Source organism: Gracilinanus agilis, chromosome 1 (assembly GCF_016433145.1).
Source record: "Gracilinanus agilis isolate LMUSP501 chromosome 1, AgileGrace, whole genome shotgun sequence".
Taxonomy (NCBI): Eukaryota; Metazoa; Chordata; class Mammalia; order Didelphimorphia; family Didelphidae; genus Gracilinanus; species Gracilinanus agilis.
Window position 1 is genome coordinate 731396041 of NC_058130.1, and position 21808 is coordinate 731417848.

Consider the following 21808-nt stretch of genomic DNA (forward strand, 5'->3'; position numbering starts at 1 on the left):
ATGTTAAAAATGAATATTAATAAATGTTAAAAAAAAAAAAGACTATTCACAGTCACAAATTCATTCATGCCTTTGCTCATGATCTTCTACCCTCTTAGAATGCCTTCCCTCCCTGTAAAATATACCCTAATTGAGCCCAGCTAGTGTTCTCTCTCTCTAAGAATCTTCTCTAGCTATGTTGGCTCCTGTTGTTCTCTTCCTCTATGAATTTCTCTATACTTACTGTGTCCACCTCTCATGTTGGCACTCCTGGGTAGAAAACAGCACCATTCTTCTAGTTTTCCTCATACCTCAGGTTTATCTTCAAGTCCTCATTCTTCCTCCCCCCACATATTCAGTGAGATGTCAGATCTTGCCATTTCTAGCTGCACATCTCTCACTTCTGATCCCTTTTCTACCCTCACATAATTACCACTTAGATTCAGGCCCTCATCCCTTCTTGTATCCATTATTACATGTCTAATAATTGATTTCTGTACTTTAAATCTCTACCCACTCTTATCCATTATCGACTCTTCTGCCAGAATGATTTTCCTTAAACACAGGTCTGACTATGTCATTCCTTGACTCAGTCTACTTGAGTTGACTCCCTGTCAACTCCAGCCAGACCCGTTCCTATCTCTTCAGCTTCATACACTCACCTTCCCACATTGTGCAGTCCTGCCAAATCTATGTTGTGTCTGTTCTTCACACAGGATACTCCACCACCCATCTGCATGACTTTTTCCTGGCTGTCATCTATGCCTTGAAGGTCCTCTTCACTTCTGCCTCACAGAATCCTTCTCTTCCTCAAGGTGTAGCTCAGGCATTACCTTCTCCAGGAAATCTTCCCTGATTTCTTCAACTACTAGTGCCCACCCTGTCAAACTCCCCTCTTTAAACTATTGCGTATTTATTTGTAATTTGCTTTCTTTATGTTTGTTCTTTCTGTATTTATCAATGTAATTATATCTCTATTAGATTACAAGCTCCCTGAGAACAGGGATTATTTCATTTGTTGTACTTGTTCATCCCCACAGCATCTAACATAGAGTCTGGCAACTTTGATATTTAATAAATATTTGTTTTGAGTTTTTTTTAACCCTTACCTTCTGTCTTAGAATTGATACTAAATATTGATTCCAAGGCAGAAGAGTGGTAAGGGCTAAGCAGTTGAGGTTAAGTGACTTGCCCAGAGTCACACAGTATCAGAGGCCAGATTCAAACCTAGGACGTCCCATATCTGGCTCTCTATGCATTGAGCCACCAACTGCCTCAGAAGTATTTTGTTTGGTTGGTTATTTATGTGTGTGCCTTGTTTCCCCAGCTAAATTGTAAGCTTTTTTATTTTCTTTTTTCTTTTTATAAATTAAGTTTATTTAGTTAATTAATTAGTTTAGAATATTTTTCCATGGTTATATGATTCATGTTCTTTCCCTTCCCTCCTCCCAACCCCCTCCTATAGCCAATGAGCAATTCCACTGGATTTTACATGTATCATTGATCAAGATCTATTTCCATATTATTAATATTTGCAATAAAATGATGGTTTAGTATCTACACCCCAATCATATCCCCATCGAACCATGTGATCAAGTAGTTGTTTTTCTCCTGTATTTCTGCTCCCACAGTTCTTTCTCTGGAAGTGGATAGCATTCTTTCTCATAAGTCCCTCAGAATTGTCCTGGATCACTGCATTGCTGCTAGTAGAGGTCCATTATGTTTGATTGTACCACAGTGTGTCAGTTTCTCTATACAATGTTCTCCCAGTTCTACTCCCTTCATTCTGCATCAATTCCTGGAGGTCATTCTAGTTCACATGAAATTCCTCCAGTTCATTATTCCTTTGAGCACAATAGTATTCCATCACCAACAGATACCACAATTTGTTCAGCCATTCCCCAGTCGAAGGGCATACCCTCATTTTCCAGTTTTTTGCCACCACAAAGAATGCAGCTAAAAATATTTTTGTACAAGTTTTTTTCCTTGTTATCTCTTTGGGGTACAAACCCAGCTATGGTATGGCTGGATCAAAGGGCAGGCAGTCTTTTAAAACCCTTTTGGCATAGTTCCAAATTTCCCTCCAGAATGGTTGGGTCAATTCACAACTCCACCAGCAATGCATTATTAGCATCCCAATTTTGCCACATCCCTTCCAACATTTATTATTTTCCTTTGCTCTCATATTAGCCAGTCTGCTAGGTGTGAGGTGATACCTCAGAGTTGTTTTGATTTGCATTTCTTTAATTATAAGAGATTTAGAACACTTTTTCATGTGCTTATTGATAGTTTTGATTTCTTTACCTGAAAATTGCCTATACATGTCAATTGCCCATTTATCAATTGGGGAATGGCTATAAGCTTTTTTAGAATAAGGACCTTATTATATATTTCTTCTGTAGTCTTTCCCCCTGAAGAATTGCTGAATGTTTACCGTATTGGGTTGTATTCAATGACCTCTTTGCTGTAAATCTAAGTTGCTTGTGTGGTTTAGTGGAAAGAACATTAGATCTGCATCAGAATCTGATTGACATTTGACTTTTATTATCTTTGTGACTTGGGGCAAGTCTCAGTCTTTTGAAGCCTCAGTTTTCTCATCTGTAAAATGAAGAGGTAGAATTAAATTTACTCTAAAAGCTCTTCCTGCCCTAAATCTTATATTCTTGAGCCTTAATTACCTTATCTATAGAAAGGGGATGACTGTCCTTGCACTGCCTCCTCCCTCAAGTTTTCAGGACCAAATGAGCATGTGTGCGAGGGGGCCATGTACCTGTAAAGTTCTGTGGATATATCATTTGTATTTCAGACAGTGCCATAGTCCATTTCTGATGTTTAACCCAGGTTATCAACAATACAGAGATGCATCTAGAGGGAAAGGAAAAGGAGAGCAGAGGGGAATGTCCATTTGATCCCACTCTCAAGTATAGCTCCGTGTTTGTTGGTAGGTTTTCTTATATTACTGTCCCAGAAACTAGACTCTCCAGACTTAAATCTTTCTCTAATACTTTATTGTGACATAGATATTGACTTCTGTAGAGAGCAGGCACACATAAGTAACACCACTGCTCATCCAATTAATCACAGCTCTAAGGCATATCAGCCCAAATAAGGTTGATAATTAATGGCTAAATCGGGTTTCTTCTCTGAGGTGTGGTTTTTATTATAGTTGAGACTTAAAATATTTAAATATTTCTAATAGTAATAAAATAGTCAGATTTTAAATTAAATTATATGAAGCATTTAGGGTATGTTGCACCCTGTTCACTTATGCGGAATTTTCTAAGTTCTAAATCTCACTCAGTCTCATGTCTATGAAGCCCCTACTAAATTTTCAGAAATTATCCCTGCTATCCCTCTACCCTGCCTCAGAAAATCATACTATTGACAAAGCTTAGAAATGTCTTATTTTAAAATGATAAAAACCATCTCCTAAGCACTCCTTAAATGAATCTAATTGTTATCATAAGGCAAAATTTGCAGCATGGTTTCTAAGAGTGAAAAAAGTTTCACAAAGGATGAGGAAATAGAAAAAAAAAGTAAAAGAGAGAGAGTGAGTTCAGGGAATAAGGGGGAAAGAATGGACATTTGATAGTAGAAAAGAATCCAACTTTTTATTCTTAAATTTAATCATTTAAATTATAATTCAATGCTTCCCTGTTGTGTATAGGATAGTCTCAGGAAGGATATAATAGCTGTCTCCAAATATTGAAGTATTATCACCTGAAAGACAGAGATTAGACTTACTTTATTTAAACACAGAAAGAAGAATTAAGAATAATTGAGTGAGCAAAGAGTTGTATGTAAGAGTAAAGTGGGAGGGGGATTATAGAAAGATAGATTTTGATGTTATATATAATGAAAAGCTTCATACATTCAGAAGTTCCATGAAATTAAATTTAATGCTAAATAAATTTAGTTAATTAAATTTCCTAAAATTAAAAGATTATATTTAAGTTAAATTACTTTCAAAAAAAGTAAGTTATTTATCTTTAGAGAGCTCCAGGAAGAGATTGGATAACCACTATTTAGATATGTGTTGAGGGAATTCCCATTTAGGTAGGACTTGGGCTAAATAACCTCAAAAGTCCCTCCTGATCCAACTCTCTAGTATTAAAATCCAAACTCCTCAGATTCCTAGATTTCATAGAAAGTTCTTCTGCCTCTGTATTCCAGTTCTTTTGTCCCTTCCATCTCTGATGTTCCATGATTTATATTCTGAGGTTCCTTTTAGTGCCTACATTTCATGTTCTGGGTTTTTAAATCTTTCCTAATCTAATATATTATGCCCTCTTTTCCTTGGAATTTGCCCTATTGAGTGCAGTTACTTGACTTTTACTTTTCTGGGAAATTTTGGCTATTTTTCTGATAGTTTTAATAAATATTGACTATACCTGTGTTTCTTCCCATTTATTCACAGATGGTGCACTTTACTCAGCTACCTACAACAACTTTTTGGGTACTGAGCCTATTATATTTCGAGGATTAGAAAATCGCTTAAGGACAGAATTCAAAACATCTTGGTTGAATGGTAAAAGACATTTACTCAACTTTAATTCAACACTTAAAATAATTCTATTCAAGGAAAGTAGAACTGAAGACAGAATTCAAATCAGTTGAAAATTTCTTAGTTTAAGTCAGCAATGCCTTAATTATTTTCACTTACTATGAGTTTTAGAATTTAATTATACTAGATAATCTTGAAGGTCCCTTCCAATTCCATCTTCTCTATTCTGTGTTCTCAAGTCCCTAACTGAAATTTTTATTCTGTCTAAAGTTCCTTCCAGTTTTGATCTTCTGTGTTCTAAGGTTGTTTCCAAGTCAACAAGTCAAATCAACAAGCATTTATTAAGTTTTTACTATGTGCCAGGCACTGTGTTAAATGCTGAGAATACAAAGGAAAACCTCTCCCTTCAAGGAGCTCACATTCTGATCTTGGAGACAACTATGTACTTGTAATTTTTATACTGTATAAATTGGAAATGAACTCAGTAGGAAGGTAACAGCATTTAGGGAAACCAAAAAAGGCCTTTTTCAGAGGATGGTCTTTGAGGTAAGATGTGAAGGAAGCCAAGAGATGAGTACAAAGAGGAAGAGCTTTCCAGGCATGGCATACCACAAATGAAAAGGCATAGAATCAGGAGATGAATATCCTCTGTGAAAAATAGCAAGAAGGCCATTTAACTTGGGAGTAAGGTATAAGAAGACCAGAAGGTAAGAAAGGGAACAGTTTATGAAGGGCTTAAAAAACAAACAGGATTTTCTATTTGAATTCAAAGATAATAAGTAGCCATTGGTGTTTATTGAGTTGGAGTTGAGGGATGGCATGATCAGACCTCTGCATTAGGAAGATTTCTGGTAGCTGACTAGAGAACAGACTGAAGTGGAAAAATACTTAAGGGAAACAAATCAGAAAGCTATGACAGCTATCCCATTCCACATCTTTGGGGTTAAGAGTATAGACCTCCTATGATCTAGAAAATCTATATAAAATTTTTTTTCTTACCTCTCTTCATACCAAAGAAAAAATTCTGAATTTTTTTCTTTTACAGAGTGTTTACCTTATTATAAAATTAAAATTAGGTATTTGATCATAGACTCTATAGTTTCTAAACTTTGTGTCATCTTATGGCTTTTGTGTGTTATCTGTTGCTTCTGCAAAATTCTCATTTTGTTTCTTATGCCAACTCATGATATATCAAAACTACAATAGGAAAAGTCATGATGTGGAAGGTATGTCTATACTGTAGTCTAGGAATGAGATGATGAGACTCTGCCTTAGAGTGACAGCTGTGTCAGAGGAGAGAAGGGTGTATATAGAAGAGACATGTCTTTGTTAAAATCAACAGTAGTTAACAACACATTGGATATGGGAGAATGAGAGAGAGAGAACTAAGTTGTAAGCTAAAGTGACTGTGAGAATGGTGGTGTCCTCATAGTAAAAAAAAAACAAAACAAAAAAAAAAAACTTTAGAAGAGGGGAAGGTTTGGAGGGAAAAGAAATGAGGAGGGGAGTAGCCAAGATAGAACTAGGTAGGCAACAACTCAGCTGACCATTCCAAGTGTAAAAAAGGAGAACAGATTATGAATGTATTGGATATTTAAGAGTTTTTAGTGTGGTCACCAAGGAATTGAATAAATATCAATTCCTAATAAAAGAGACCCAAGTCAGGATGACTTTTGAAATGGTTTATTTATAATTTGGGAAGAGTAAAGGAAGGGAAAATGAAACAGACAGACAGACAGACAGACAGACAGACAGACAGACAGATTCTGGCCTGGTCCGGAGGCCCGAACCAGCAAAGGGGTCACAGAGGTTAATTAAACAAGGCTTCTAACCATGAGGCCTCCTCTGAGAAGTGAGGCCTCTTTTGAGGATAGGGCCTCCAGAAACACCAAGGAAAAGAAAGGAGTCAGACTAACTTACCCACATGACAATTCAAAAGGAAGCAATCTGAGGTCTCACCCAAGCTCCTTCAAGGCCAGGTTCAAAAGGCAAAAATCCCTCACAGAAAGTTGCCATCATATTTAAAATATAGTTCATTTCGTCACTTTCTGCGTCCACCTTCCAGTTCTTCGTAGAAAAATGACAGTCTCAACCTTGTTTTGGACTGCCTCGGGGGCAGTCATTTGTTTAGGATTTGTCACTTATTAGCACATGTGGGTCATAGACCTCCCCCTTCCCCACTTAATTCTAAGTTGAGTGGGGTGACATATTCCTGGTAGCTAAAGTCTAAAGAATGATTAAAGGTGAGCTAATTCCATTTACATACAAGCAACTTTAAAATATTGCTTTAAATTGAATTTCAGAGTGACAGAGCCAAGAAAAGGTTGGAGTAAGACATTTTTCCTTGCCCAAGACAACTTGGGAGGGGGGCATTGCCTATGGGAGTGAAAAGGAGTATTAGTGCTTGAAAGCCACAAGGATTCAGGGGCCCTGGTGACAGTTCTAGGGCAAGGGTTTGTGGTCCTTCACAAAGGAGCAGTGGCCCTGGTCTCAGTTCTTTGACAGAAAGGAACACTAGTAGTTGCAGCCACAGGAGAGTAGGGGACCATATATTACTAGGGCCAAGAAGAACATTAGCACTTGCATCTGTAGGAGGAAAAAGACCCATCATAAACTAGGAAAGCAGTGACCACAGCCTTCCTTGGATCATACCACCTTAGAAGCACAAGCATTCAGACCACCCCCTGAGAATTAGCTCTGAAAATAAGAGTATGAAAAACCTGAAGCTTGGGTCAATGCCACCTGCACCCCAAAAGCAGAGGCTAACTTTAACATAAAGTTAAAAGTCAAGAAATAGTCTAGGAAAATAGGCCAGTGGCAAAAAATAAAAAATAAAAATAAAAATAAAAACTCTGACCATAAAAATCTCCTATGGTGATAAACTGAAGACACAAACTCAGAAGAAGAAAAAAAATTTGTCAAAACAGCAATAGGCAAAGCCTCAAAAAATAAATGTGAATTAGACAGAAACCCAGTTCATCTAAGAATTCCTAAAAGAGCTCAAAAAGGAGTTTTAAAATTAAATAAGAGGCAGAGGAAAAATTGAGAAAAGAAATGATATAAGATGATACAAGAGGTAGCTGAGCTGGGAAGCTCAGTGGATTGAGAGTCAGGCCTAGAGACAGGAGGTCCTAGGTTCAAATCTGGCCTCAGACACTTCCCAGCTGTGTGACCCTGGGCAAGTCACTTGACCCCCATTGCCTACCCTTATCACTCTTCCACCAAGGAGCCAATACACAGAAGTTAAGAGTTTAAAAAAATAAAAATAAAAGATGATACAAGAAATTTGTAAAAAGAAATTTCACACCTTGGTAACAGATGCATAAAAAATACTTTAGAAAATAGTATCTTAAAAAATAGAATTGAGTAAAGCCACATGAGAAAAATTCTCCTACCTGGCACTCACTGTCCCTTTTGGCATAAGAGTGTACATTCAAAATAAATGCATTAACTCCCCCACCTCAGTTTAATTTACTATATCCCAAAGTTCATTCTGAATCTTTTTTCATGCAGTGTGGGGTTTCTGCAGACTTCTCCATGGTGCCTTCTCCAAACAGTTCACTTTCTTGATTCAGAGAAGTAACAAGTTTCTTATCCTAAAAGTACTCTCAAAAGAATTTAAACTTTGCATTATAGGATAATAATACAATCCCCCTTGAGGAGAGTGTTGACCAACACCCAGATCACCTTGGGATACATGGTTAAGTTATAAGGTATATGAATCAATTGTCAAAAGAAAATAAAAAACATAAAAAAACCCCAACCCAAATAAAAGAGAAAAAGGTAACTTCTGGATGAAACATAAAATATGAAAGTTTCATGTGTAAAAATTCTAAGTAAGGAAAAATAAACCCATAACAGGTCCTTGAATCAGGGCCCAATTAAAGTGATTTATGTCCCACAAGCCTGTAGTAGGAATTATACACTTACCCAATCAATAGCCAGGACTACAGGAAATTGCCATACTATGAAAGAAAGAAAAGGGACTAGATTTTGAAGCAAAAGGGAAATATTCCCTGGTCTGATTTTACCTTTTGCTCTCAGGGATAAGGGAGCCAAAATGGCAGCCAAAGTTAGGTACTTGGTAGAAGTCTGGATCTGGTAAGAGGGAATCCTGTGTCTGACATTGTCAAACAGCCTCTTCCTCGAACCCCAAAATAAGTTCAAGTCCCCTGTCTTGGCGCAGAATGTCATCAATCCCACCGGGATTGGTTGGTCTCCTTGACCTTTTGCTCCTTGGCATTGTGCAATGGCTCTTTTGTGATCCATTTTCCTAGAATCAGACACAATCATTAATCAAAGTCCCACAATATTTAACAATTAATGAGAGATTTTCATAGTCTAAAGCAGTGATGGGCAAACTACAGCCTGCGGGCCAGATGTGGCCCCCTGAAATGTTCTATTATTCTTAATCTGATGAATGCAATGAGTAGGATACAATACAATGAAACATCAAAAGAGTTGACTTAGAAACAGACCAACAGATGAGCATTTCCTTTCCTTTGACCCCTTCTTTAAAAAGTTTGCCCATGACTGGTCTAAAGCTTTTGAGTATTCATTGACATTAGGACTAATGGACATTTTAAATTTATCCTAGTGCAAAATCAAAAAACCATTAATACTGGTAACGTTCTTCAAGTACAAAAAATGAGAGAAAAAACTTCAAATAACCTATTGCACATACAAGGAAAAACAATAATAAAATTTTTTAAAAATCAAAAATATATAGTTCACATTCCATGACAAGGAGTCAGCCATGTAGAGACACAATACAAAGGTTTCTCACACAAAAAATGAGATCATTTCTTTTTTAACTTGGCCATGATCCACAGTATGAGTGCACATGATTTTCACCAAGTAACAGCTTTTTAAAACAGTAGTACAGCAGCTAATGCATATTCAAAGAAGTACAAAATTCTCCAAAATCACAAGAGCCCATTTAATGACAATAGCAAACAAACCTACTATCATTGGGATTCACATGAGTTGCTGTGTGACATTTAAAAAACCTTTGAAGGTCATGGGTACTTGTCACAAATTCTCCAGAATCTAGCCAATCTGTAAACCTTGAGGATATTTCTAACAAAGTCTATTACTACCATCATTCCAAAATGTGGCAGGAGAAACCAGAAAAAAAAGACCTCTATACTGCTGATGAAAATCTTTTGGGTCTAAAATGTCACCAAGAATCTAGAGTAGGGTAGAGTAAGCTGAAGAGTTACAAATATAAAAACTGTCAAGGAGCCATAAGCTCCATGGGAAATTTCTCCCTTTGGGAGCCATCCAGACATTACCAAGCCCCTTGGGAAAACCTTCCCACCTCCTGGATAAGATTATAACCCATCACAGGGTAACTGAGCCCCTTGGGAAACCTCCCTCCTCTGGTATGAAACTGTTTTAGCCACAAAAAGGCATGTGTTTATATGTCTCATCACTTGCAATGTGGAGGTGAGGACTACCATAGTGAAAATCACTTCTGATGTCTCATCCATTACATTTTTATAAATGAGAAGGTGGGGAATACAATAGTGCTATTACACTTCACTTCAACTACTAAATGGACCCTTACCTCTTGTTACAAACATCTCAAAGATATGAGGTAGTGGTGCTATTAGATATCTAAAAATCATTTCTGAAGATCCCTTAAAATCAATTGAGATTTTTAGGTCATTAAATTCTCCAAAGATTGTATACAGGTTGTAACTAGTTTGATGGAGTCCATCCATCATCATCTATGTGATAATTAACAAACAGAAAAAGGAAAAAAAGGCCATTAAGGCAACATGTGATCTCAGTGGATCTGGTGACAAACCCAGCCTCCATAAGGACCTATAGTTTTGCCACAGAAAAGGGTTTGTCCAAGTTGTTTATGGACTTTTATAATGGCATTTTCTCCAGTCCAGTCATGGGGGGAGGGTACAAATAAAGACAGTGTAACAGAACATATAGCTAATGGCCAAAACACAGTAGCTAAAAATGACATAGTATAACAGAATATTTTAGATTAGATTAATATATGAACTTAAAAAACAAAATTAAATCTTAAAACAATCAATCAGCAAATACAATATATATGACAATGTGAGCAATGAATTCAAGGTCCTTTTCTCCAATTCTGATAGCTATGTTACAGAGACTTCTTCACTATTTGGAGGGGAATAAACTGAAACAGTTAACATCAATAAGGCAAATGGAATCTGAAAAGGCTTAAAATTCACCCGCAGACTCATTGAGGTTCCTTCCTCTCCCAAGTATCATCATCCATCTAGATTCCTTTAGTCACACTTCTGGAGTTCCCCAGTGTGAGGGAGATTCCCCGCACTGAGCATAGTGTGGATGAACCCCATATTGGATGTATTGCAGAGACAGGGCATGCTTAGATAGTAAGGGGGATGAATCTCCCTTCTGAATCTTGAGATTACTCAAGCTAATAGCAAGGACAAGTACAGCTAGGAATAGCAGCAAGAAAAGACATCCTAAAACTTTGAGCTGTGTGAGCTCAGTAATGCTCTCTGGGAATGGGAGCTGTTTGAGATAGGCAGGAAACTTGCAATTCTACTTCCTGTCCATAGGTTGTGCTACCCTGGTATGAACTGGCTAAAGTTGAGGTTTGAAAGAGTAACCTTCCTTTCCCTCCCCCCAAGGGTAAAGCCAATGGCCCTGTGACACCTCAGTCCCCACCCCCACAGCCAGGAGCATGGAAGCCCCCCCTGGGTTAGCTAGGCTGGGGTTGGGGTGGATAGCATGGAAAGGCTGCTCCATTCTGTGTTCCCCTGCTGAAAAGTGGCTAGTGCAGGCTTGAGACTCATGATTGTAGGGAAGGGTAGCCCAAGAGGATTTGGATCTCATCCTTCTGGCAGGAAAAAGAAGATGCTTCCAAATAGCGCTCAGACCTTCAGGCAAACAGCAGTGGTAGGTAGGCACAGTGGGAGCAAGGGGAGCAAGCAAGTGAACTGCAGTAGTTTGCAGACAGCAAAAACAGTGGAAGGAAGAGGAGGAGCAGTGAGAGCAGCAGAGGCTTTTAAAACTAATCTGTCTTTTATCTATTAAAAAAATTGCTCTACCAACTTAGAGAGGAGCAAGGGTCCTAAACTCCAGACTTCTGATTGCCAACAATGTAAAATTTAAATTAATATCGAATAACTCCCAAGCATTACATTTTATAAAGTTTATTAATAATCACTTGAAGTAGAAGAACTACAAGAACAAAAGTAAAAAATGAAAAATTCTCCAACCTGGCACTCACCCCACTGCCACAGCTGTGTTTCCTGGAGAAGAGAGAGAGGACAGAGCTACACAAAACTTATATCTTCCCCGAATTAGTTAAGTAAGGTAGATATGCAAATGGGATGCTGGGAGAGTGAGTCCTGGGGAGCAAAATTCTAATTATACAAAATTAAAATAACTCTGATACACCATCCCATACCCATCAGATTGGCTAATATAGACATTAAAGGAAGATGACAGATGCTGGAGATGTGGGAAAATTAGGACACTAATATACTGTTGGTGGAGTTGTGAAATGATCCAGCCATTCTAGAGTACAATTTAGAACCATGTCCAAAAGAAGGCTATAAGATTGTGTATACCTTTTAACCCAAAAATACCGCTACTGGATCTATGTCCCAAAGAGATCAAAGGAAAAAGACCTGTATGTACAAAAATATTCATAACAACTCTCCTGTAATGGCAAACAATTTGAAATTAAGGAGATACCCATCAATTGGAGAATAGCTGGACAAATTGTAGTATAGAATTGTGATGGAATACTATTGTGCTATAAGAAATGACAAGCAGGATGCTTTCCAAAAAACCTGGAAAGACTTATTCAGACTCATGAAAAATGAAATGAGTAGAACCAGGAGAACATTGTACATAGTAACAGCAATATTGTACAATGATCAACTGTAAATGACTTATCTGTTCTCAGCAATATAATTATCTAAGACATTTCTGAAAGACATAATGAAATATGCTATCCACTTCCACAGAAAATAAAGATGGAAGCTGAATGCAAATTGAAGCATAATTTGTTAACTTTGTTTTTTTGTTTTTTAAATATTTTTTTACCAATTTACCAATTACGTGTAATAACAAATTTCCACACAAGTTTTCCCAAGTTATATGATTGAATTTATTTCCCTCCCTCCCTTCCTTTCCTCCTCCCACTACTGGAAGGCAATTTGATCTGGCTTATACATGCATTATCATATAAAACATTTCCATATTGTTCATTTTTGTAAGTGAGTGATCTTATAAAAAACGAACACCCCAAAACATAAGCCCAAATAAAGAACTGAAAAATTGTATGCTTTCTTTTGCATTCTGACTCTTAACAGTTCTTTCTCTGGAGGAGAATAGCATTCTTTGTCTTAAGTCCCTCAAAATTGTTCCAGATCATTGAATTACCGATAATAGCCAAGTCTGCCACAGTTAATCATTCCACAATATTACTGTTATTGTGTACAATGATTTTCTGGCTTTGCTTATTTCATCCTGCATCAGTCCATGAAGGTCTTTTCAGCTCTTTCTGAAATCATCCTGTTCATCATTCTTTATAGCACAATAGTATTTGATTCCCCAATTGATGGACATCCTTTCAATTTCCAATTCTTTGCCATCTCAAAAAGAGTAGCTATAAATATTTTTGTACCAGTAGGTCCTTTCCCTCTTTCTTTTGTCTTTTTGGGATACAGACCTGGTAGTGGTATTGCTAAATCAAAGGGTATACATTGTTTTATAACCCTTTGGGCATAGTTCTGAATTGCTCTCCAGAATGGTTGGATCAGTTTCACAACTCCATCACCAATGCATTAGTGTCCCCATTTTGCCACATCCCTTCCTATATTTATCATTTTCCTTTACTTTCATATTAGCCAATCTGATAGGTGTGAGGTGGTACCTCAGGGCATTCTAATTTGCATTTCTCTAATCAAGAGGGATTCAGGAAATTTTTTCATATGATTATTGATAGCTTTGATTTCTTCATCTGAAAACTGCTTATTCATGTCCTTTGACCATTTTCCAATTGGGTAATGGCTTATATTCTTATAAATTTGATTAGTTCTTTATATATTTGAGAAATGAGAGCTTATTCAGAGAAATTTGTTATAAAATTTTTCCCCAGTTTGTCATTTCCCTTCTAATCTTGGTTGCATTGGTTTTGTTTGTTCAAAACCTTTTTAATTTAATATAATCAAAATTATTCATTTTACATTTTGTAATGTTCTCTAGCTCTTCTTTGGTCATAAATTCTTCCCTTCTCTGTTTTTGTTGCTTTTGTTGTTGTTTTTGGAACACAGATAATGTGGAAATATATTTTGCATGATTTCACTTGTATGAGTTGATATCACATTTCCTGCTTTCACAATAGGTTGGGGAGGGGTGGGAGAGGAGAGAATTTGGAAGTCAGCGTCTTAAAAATATGAATGTTAAAAATGAAAAATAAATTTAAAAGACTAATTTGACTATGGCCATAGAAACACAGAAGAAAAACAACTGCTTGAACACACGGTTTGTTGCAGATATGATTTAGGATGTAGACGCTAAACAACTACCCCAGTCCAACTCTCAACAATATGGAAATAGATCTTGATCGATGACACATGTAAAAACCAGTGGAAATGTGTGTCCGCTACTGGGGAGATTGGGGGGTGGGAGGGAATGGAGGGAAGAGTAAGAAAATGAATCATGTAACCATGGAAAAATCTTTTATTATAAAAGAAAAAAGAAAAAGAAAGGCAAAACAGAAAAAATAAATTAAAAATAAATAAAAATAAAAGACTAATTTGCATCATTTTGGACATGTTGACTTAAAATGTCTACTTCCAGTTCAAGCTATCCAATAAGCTGGAGATGTGACACTAAAGATTAGGAGAGAGATAAATGGATAAGTAGATATGAGAAACATTAGCACAGAGATGATAATTTAATCCATGGGAATTTATGAGATCATCAAGTGAAATAGCATAAGGGGAGAAGAAAAGGATGTAGACAGAGCCATGTTGAACATCCTTGGTTATTGGACAATACCTGGATGAAGAGCCAAAAAGGACTTTAGAATCATTCAGGTAAGAGGAGAACCAGGAAAGAACAATGTTGTGAAAACCTAGAGAAGAGAGTATCAAAGAGAACAACATGAGGAGCTACAGAGAATTCAGTGAAGTTGAGGACTGAGAAAAATCTACTAGATCTGGCAATTAAGAGATCTTTGGTAATGTTGAAGAGAGCAGTTATGGTTGAATGATGTCAGAAGATGTACTTCAGAGTTAAAAGAAAGGGAGAGTAAGAGAAAAGGAGGCAATTAGACAGTCTCTTCAAGGAGTTTAGCCATGAAAGAGAAGAGAACCATAGGACAAAGTAGGGAAGAAGCAAATGAGGGATTTTTAAGGAAGGAGGAGACATGAATATGTTTATGGACAGCAGGGAAGTAGCAAGTATATAAGGAGAGACTAAAGATTAGTAAAAGAATAGAGATGTTAGTAGGAGCAATCTGCTGCAGAAGACTAAACAGATTTGACTCGCATACATAGAAGGGTTTACATTGATGAAAAGATCCATCTCTTCATCTAAGTTGGGGTGAAGGAGGAAATAATGGCAGAAGGTGTATCTGAATGACTTGAAATGAGGAGGAGGGAAGAAGCAATTTTTACAAATGGTCTCAGTTTTCTTAATAAAGTATGAAGAAAAGACCTTAGCTGAAAAGGTATAAAGGGGTGGAGGTTTGAGGAGGAATGGAAAGGTTTGGAAGAGTTTCCTTGATAATGAGGGAAGTGAGTCAATTCAGCATGATCCAGTTCAAGCATTTGATGTTCTGATCTTTACATTTCCTTTTAGTTTTGATATTCTCTGCCCTAGGGTTACTCTTAATTCTAACAATTTTCAGTTCAATGATATTATATTTTTCCAGAGTTGTAAAATCTTAAAATTAGGGGAAGAGAAATCACTTATGCTCTTTGTTTCTGAAACAGAGGAAAAGACTTTGGAGCAAATCAAAGCTTATTTTCAAGGAAAGTAATGACCTTATGATTGAGTGTCTTTGTTAGGCAAGGGAGAACTACCTGATCATAATGAAAGGGTGATAATTAGAAAATGGGGTTCTTCTGGATCTCCCAATAAGCATAATCTCTCTCCAGAAGTTAATCCTTATCCAGAAGTCAGAGAACCAGGACAGAATACATGTGAAAACAAGTTTTTAAATTGCTGCTAAATCTAGGCCAGGTAGATTTTTTCCCCTCCCACAAACCATCTCCACAGTTCCCTCATTCTTCAGCAGATTTTAGCCCAATTATATAGGATGTTGGGTGGAGTTCCTGTTGAAGTCAATTCCCATTTAATTCTGGGTTAAATTGGTATGAGGAGGAAAAAACTTAAGGAACCTTGAAATCTGAGCTTCAGTCTCTTTCATCCATGCATTTTCCTTTGAAAAAGAAAAGGGATGAAACTCAAGTATTATATCCATCTCACCTCTCTTCAGACTAGCAAGGATTTTAGGAATTGATTTCCTGTCCAGATGATTTTTATCTTCAACAAGGGGTTGGGGGAGGAGAGAAAATGAGTAAACAATAGAAAAAGAAGATAACAATTGAAAGCTTATATAGGGATAAGGACCAAAGAACAGAACCAACAGGGGATGATGGGATCATGGGAACATCAAGCAAAAACTCAAAACTGGGAAATTGGACTCAGGCTCTGCAAGAGCTCAAAAAGGAATTAAAAAATCAAATAAGATAGGTTGAAGAAAAATGGAAAAAAGAAAACAACAGCTTAAAAAGCAAAATAGGTTGTCTGGGACAGGAGACACATGAATCAAAAGTAGAAAACAGTTTCTTAAAAGTCAGAATTGACTTACTGGAAAAAGAGGGGAAAAAAAGTCAAATGAGGAAAGAATGACTTGAAAAGAAGAAAGGACCAAATGGAAAAGGAGGATGAAAAGGTCATGGAAGCTAAAACCATCAACAAGCATCATATGCAATGGGGATAAATTAGAAGCCTTCCCAATAAGATCAGGCATGAAACAAGGATGCCCACTATCACTTCTATTATTTAACATTGGACTAGAAACGCTAGCAGTAGCAATTAGAGAAGAAAAAGAAATTGAAGGTATTAAAATAGGCAATGAGGAGACTAAGCTATCACTCTTTGCAGATGATATGATGGCCTACTTAAAAAATCCTAGAGAATCAACTAAAAGCTAGTAGAAATAATGAACAACTTTAGCAAAGTTGCAGGATACAAAATAAATGCACATAAATCATCAGTATTTCTGTATATTTCCAACACATCACAGCAGTAAGAGTTAGAAAGAGAAACACCATTTAAAATCACCCTAGACAATATAAAATACTTGGGAATCTATCTACCAAAACAAACACAGGAATTATATTAACACAACTACAAAACACTTTCCAAACAATTAAATTTTTTTTTTTATCCTGGGACTCCATTCTAGGAGCATAGGGCCACTACCAGTAGGCAATGGGTCGCTCAGGGTCACCCAGCTGGGAAGTGTCTGAGCCCAGATTTGAACCTAGGACCTTTCGTCTATAGGCCTGGCTCTCAATCCACTGAGCTAGCCCAGCTGCCCCTACTTTAGGTTGCAGTTTCTTTAACAATTAAAATTAGATCTAAACAATTGGAAAAACATTGATTGCTCGTGGATAGGACGAGCTAACATAATAAAAATGACCATTCTACCCAAATTAATTTACCTATTTAGTGCCATACCTATCAAACTACCAAATTTTTTTTTACTGAATTAGAAAAAACTATAACAAAGTTCATTTAGAAGAACAAAAGATCAAGAATATCAAGGGAAATAATGAAAAAAAGTGAAGGAAGGTGGCCTAGCAGTACCAGATATTAAACTATACTATAAAGTAGCAGTCATCAAAATGATATGGTACTGGCTAAGAGACAGAAGGGAGGATCAGTGGAATAGACTTGGGGTAAGTGATGTCAGCAAGACATCATAAAGACATGATAAACCCAAAGAGCCCAACTTTTGGGACAAAAATCCACTATTTGACAAAAACTGCTGGGAAAATTGGAAAACAATTTGGGAGAGATTAGGTTTAGATCAACATCTCACACCTTACACCAAGATAAATTCAGAATGGGTGAATGATTTGAATAAAAAGAAGGAAACTATAAGAAAATTAGTTGAACATAGAATAGTATACCTGTCAGATCTATGGGAAAGAGAAAATTTTAAAACCAAGCAAGAGTTAGAAAAAATTACAAAATGTAAAATAAATAATTTTGATTATATTAAATCAAAAAGTCTTTGTACAAACAAAAACAATGCAGCCAAAATCAGAAGAGAAACAACAAACTGGGAAAAAATCTTTATAACAAAAAACTCTGACAGAGGTCTAATTACTCAAATATACAAGAAGCTAAATCAATTGTATAAAAAAATCAAGCCATTCCCCAATTAATAAATGGGCAAGGGACATGGATAGGCAATTTTCAGATAAAGAAATCAAAACTATCAATAAGCACATGAGAAAGTGTTCTAAATCTCTAATAATTAGAGAAATGCAAATCAAAACAACTCTGAGGTATCACCTCATACCTAGCAGATTGGCTAAAATGAGAGAAGGAGAGAGTAATGAATGCTGGAGGGGATGTGGCAAAATTGGGACATTAATGCATTGCTGGTGGAATTGTGAACTGATCCAGCCATTCTGGATGGCAATCTGGAACTATGCTCAAAGAGCTCTAAAAGATTGCCTGCCCTTTGATCCAGCCATAGCATTGCTGTATTGGTACCCCAAAGAGATCTTGGATAAACAGACTTATACAAAAAAGGTCATGGAAGAAATTCAGCCTCTAAAAATTAGAATTGGGCAAATAGAAGCTAATGACTTCATAAGACATCAAGAAATAATAAAAATAATCAGAAGAATGAAAAAATAGAAGAGAATATGAAATATCTCATTGAAAAACCACTGACCTGGAAAAATCAGAATCCTACCATACATTGTTTACAAGAAACACATTGGAGGCAGGGAGATACATATAGAGTAAAGGTAAAGGGATGGAGCAGAATTTATTGTGCACCATCTGAAGTAAAAAAAAAAAAAACAGGAATGGCAATCATGATCACAGTTAGTTAAAGCAAAAATCCAATTAAAAGAAATAAAGGAGGAAAGTACATCTTGCTAAAAGGTATCATAGACAGTTAAGCAATATCAATACTAAACATATATGAAGCAAAAGATATAGCCTCCACATTTTTTTAACCCTTGTACTTTGGTGTATTGTCTCATAGGTGGAAGAGTGGTAAGGGTGGGCAATGGGGGTCAAGTGACTTGCCCAGGGTCACACAGCTGGGAAGTGGCTGAGGGCGGGTTTGAACCTAGGACCTCCTGTCTCTAGGCCTGACTCTCACTCCACTGAGCTACCCAGCTGCCCCTCCACATTTTTAAAGAAAAATTAAATGAACTTTAGGAGGAAATAGTAAAACTTTACTAGTGGGGGACTTCAACCTCCCCATTTCAGATCTAGATAAATTGAACCCCAAAAAATAAACAAGAAATTAGAATAAAATTAGAAAAGTTAAAACTAAAAGATTGCTAGATATAATTTAATGGGAATAGAAAGGATAATAGCTTCTTCTCAGAATTACATGACACATACACAAAAATTGACCATATATTATGGCATAAAAACTTCACAATCAAATGTAGTAAAGCAGAAATAATAGATGAAAACTTTTCAGGTCCTAACACAATAAAAATTATAAGGATCCATAGAAAGACAAATCAAATTAATTTGAAACCAAATAATCTAATTCTAAAAAGGGGGTGGGTCAAAGAACAAATCAGAAACAATAAATTCATTAAGGAGAATGACAAAGAGACAACATATCAAAATTTATGGGATACAGCCAAAGCAGTACTTGGGAGACATTTTATATCTCCAAACACATCAATACAAGAGAGAAAAGGCAAATCAATAAATTGGGCATGCAACTAAAAAAGTAGGAAAAGAACAAATTAAAAGTCTCCAACTAAAGACAATTAGAAACCTAAAAATCAAAGGAGAAATTAATAAAATTGAAAGTAAGAGAACCATTGAATTAATAAATAAGACTAGGAATTGATTTATGGGGAAAAACCAAAAGAGCATTGGTTAATTTGATTTAAAAAAGAAGAAAATAAAATAACCAATATTAAAAATTTAAAAGAGTGAATTCAACACCAATGAAGAAGAAATGAAAGCGATCATTAGGAGCTATGTTGCACAATTATATACCAATAAATCTGACATTCTAAGTGAAATGGATGAATATTTACAAAAATATAGCCTGCCCAGATTAACAAAAGAGGTAATAGAATACTTAAACAATTCCATCTCAGAAAAATAAATTGAATAAGCTATCAATAAACTCCCTAAGAAAAAATCCCCAAGGCCAGATGGATTCACAAGTGAATTCTACCAAACATTCAAAGAATAATTAATCCCAATACTATAAAAACTATTTAGGAAAATATACAGAGAAGGAATTCTACCAAATTCTTTTTATGACACAAACATGGTATTGTTACCTAAGCCAGGAAGAGCAAAATCAGAAAATTATAGGCAAATTTCATTAATAAATATAGATGCAAAAACTTTAAACAAAATACTAGCAAGAAGACTACAATATATCACAAGGACCATTCACTATGACCAGGTGGGATTTATATCAGGAATGGAGGGCTGGTTTATTATTATGGAAACTATCAGCATAATTGACCATACCAATAACCTAACTAACAAATCAAATGATTATCTCTGTAGGTGCAGAAAAAGCCTTTGACAAAATACAAGACCCGTTCCTATGAAAAATACTAGAAAGCATTGGAATAAATGGGCCATTCCTCAAAATGATAAGTAGATAAGTATCATCTACAATGGTGGAAAGTTAGAAGCCTTCCCAATAAGATCAGGGATGAAGCAAGGATGCCAGTTATCAACATTATTTAGTATTGTGTTAGAAATGCTAGCTCTAGCAAGAAAAATAGAAAAATAAATTGGAGGAATTAAAGTAGGCAATGAGAAAACTAAACTTTCACTCATTGTAGATGATTCAATGGTATACTTAGAGGATCTTAAAGAATCAACTAAAAAACTAGTTGAAATAATTTTAGCAAAGTTTCAGGATACAAAATAAATATAAATATATAAATTTTAATAAATTCACAAATTGTCAGCTTTTTTATATGTTGCCAACAAAGTTCATCAGCGAGATAGAGAAATTCCATTTAAAATAACCCTAGACAATATAAAATACCTGGCAATCTACTTGCCAAGACAAACAAAGGAATTATACAAACTCGATTACAAAACACTTCACACAAAGTCAGATGTAAACAAATGGAAAAATATTGTTTGCTAACGGGTGGGCCAAGCTAAAAAATAAAAATGACAATTTTTTTTAATTTTAAACCCTTAACTTCTGTGTATTGACTTATAGGTGGAAGATTGGTAAGGGTAGGCAATGGGGGTCAAGTGACTTGCCCAGGGTCACACAGCTAGGAAATGTCTGAGGCCGGATTTGAACCTAGGTCCTCCTGTCTCTAGGCCTGACTCTCAATCCACTGAGCTACCCAGCTGCCCCCCCAAAAATAAAAATGACAATTCTATCTAAATTAATTTACTTATTCAGTGCCATACCAATCAAACTCACCAAATAATTATTTTATAGAACGTGGAAAAATAACAAAATTCATCAGGAAGAAGAAAAGGTTAAGAATATCTAGAGAATTACTTTTAAAAAAATAGAAGGAAGGTGGCCTAGCAGTACTAGATCTCAAACTATACTATAAAGCAATAATTCTCAAAACAGTCTGGTACTATCTAAGAAATAGAATGGTGGATCAGTGGAATAGATGAAAGATATACAATATACAGAGGCAAATGACCTTAGCAACCTACTGTTTGAATAACCCAAAGACTCCAGCTTTACGACTCTCTAATTAAACAACTCTTTAATTAAAACTCACTATTTAACAAAAACTGCTAGGAAAAATGTGGAAATATTATGGCAGAAACTAGAGATAAACTAATATTTCACACCCTATACCAAGATAAGATCAAAATGGATATATGATTTAGATATAAAAAGTAAGTAAATTAGAGGAACACAGAATTGTTTACCTGGCAGATATATGGGGAAGGGGAGAATTTATGCCTAAACAAGAGATAGAGAGTCTTATGAGATGTAAAATGATCATTTTAATTATACTAAATTTGAAAACTTTTATACAGATGAAACCAATGTAAGAGAGATTAGAAGGGAAACAATAAACTAGGGGGAAATTTTTATAACAAATT

General features: G+C 35.9%; 1 protein-coding gene across 1 annotated transcript in view; it reads left to right on the forward strand.

Moving 5' to 3' along the window:
• The window catches only part of LOC123256789 (semaphorin-4D-like), a 68197-nt gene that overhangs the window by 24915 nt on the left and 21474 nt on the right, over positions 1 to 21808 (forward strand). Inside the window, exons 3-4 of the mRNA XM_044685353.1 lie at positions 2821 to 2920; positions 4397 to 4507. Of these exons, the coding sequence (XP_044541288.1) occupies positions 2821 to 2920; positions 4397 to 4507 (211 nt within the window). The remainder of the gene's footprint in view (positions 1 to 2820; positions 2921 to 4396; positions 4508 to 21808) is intronic.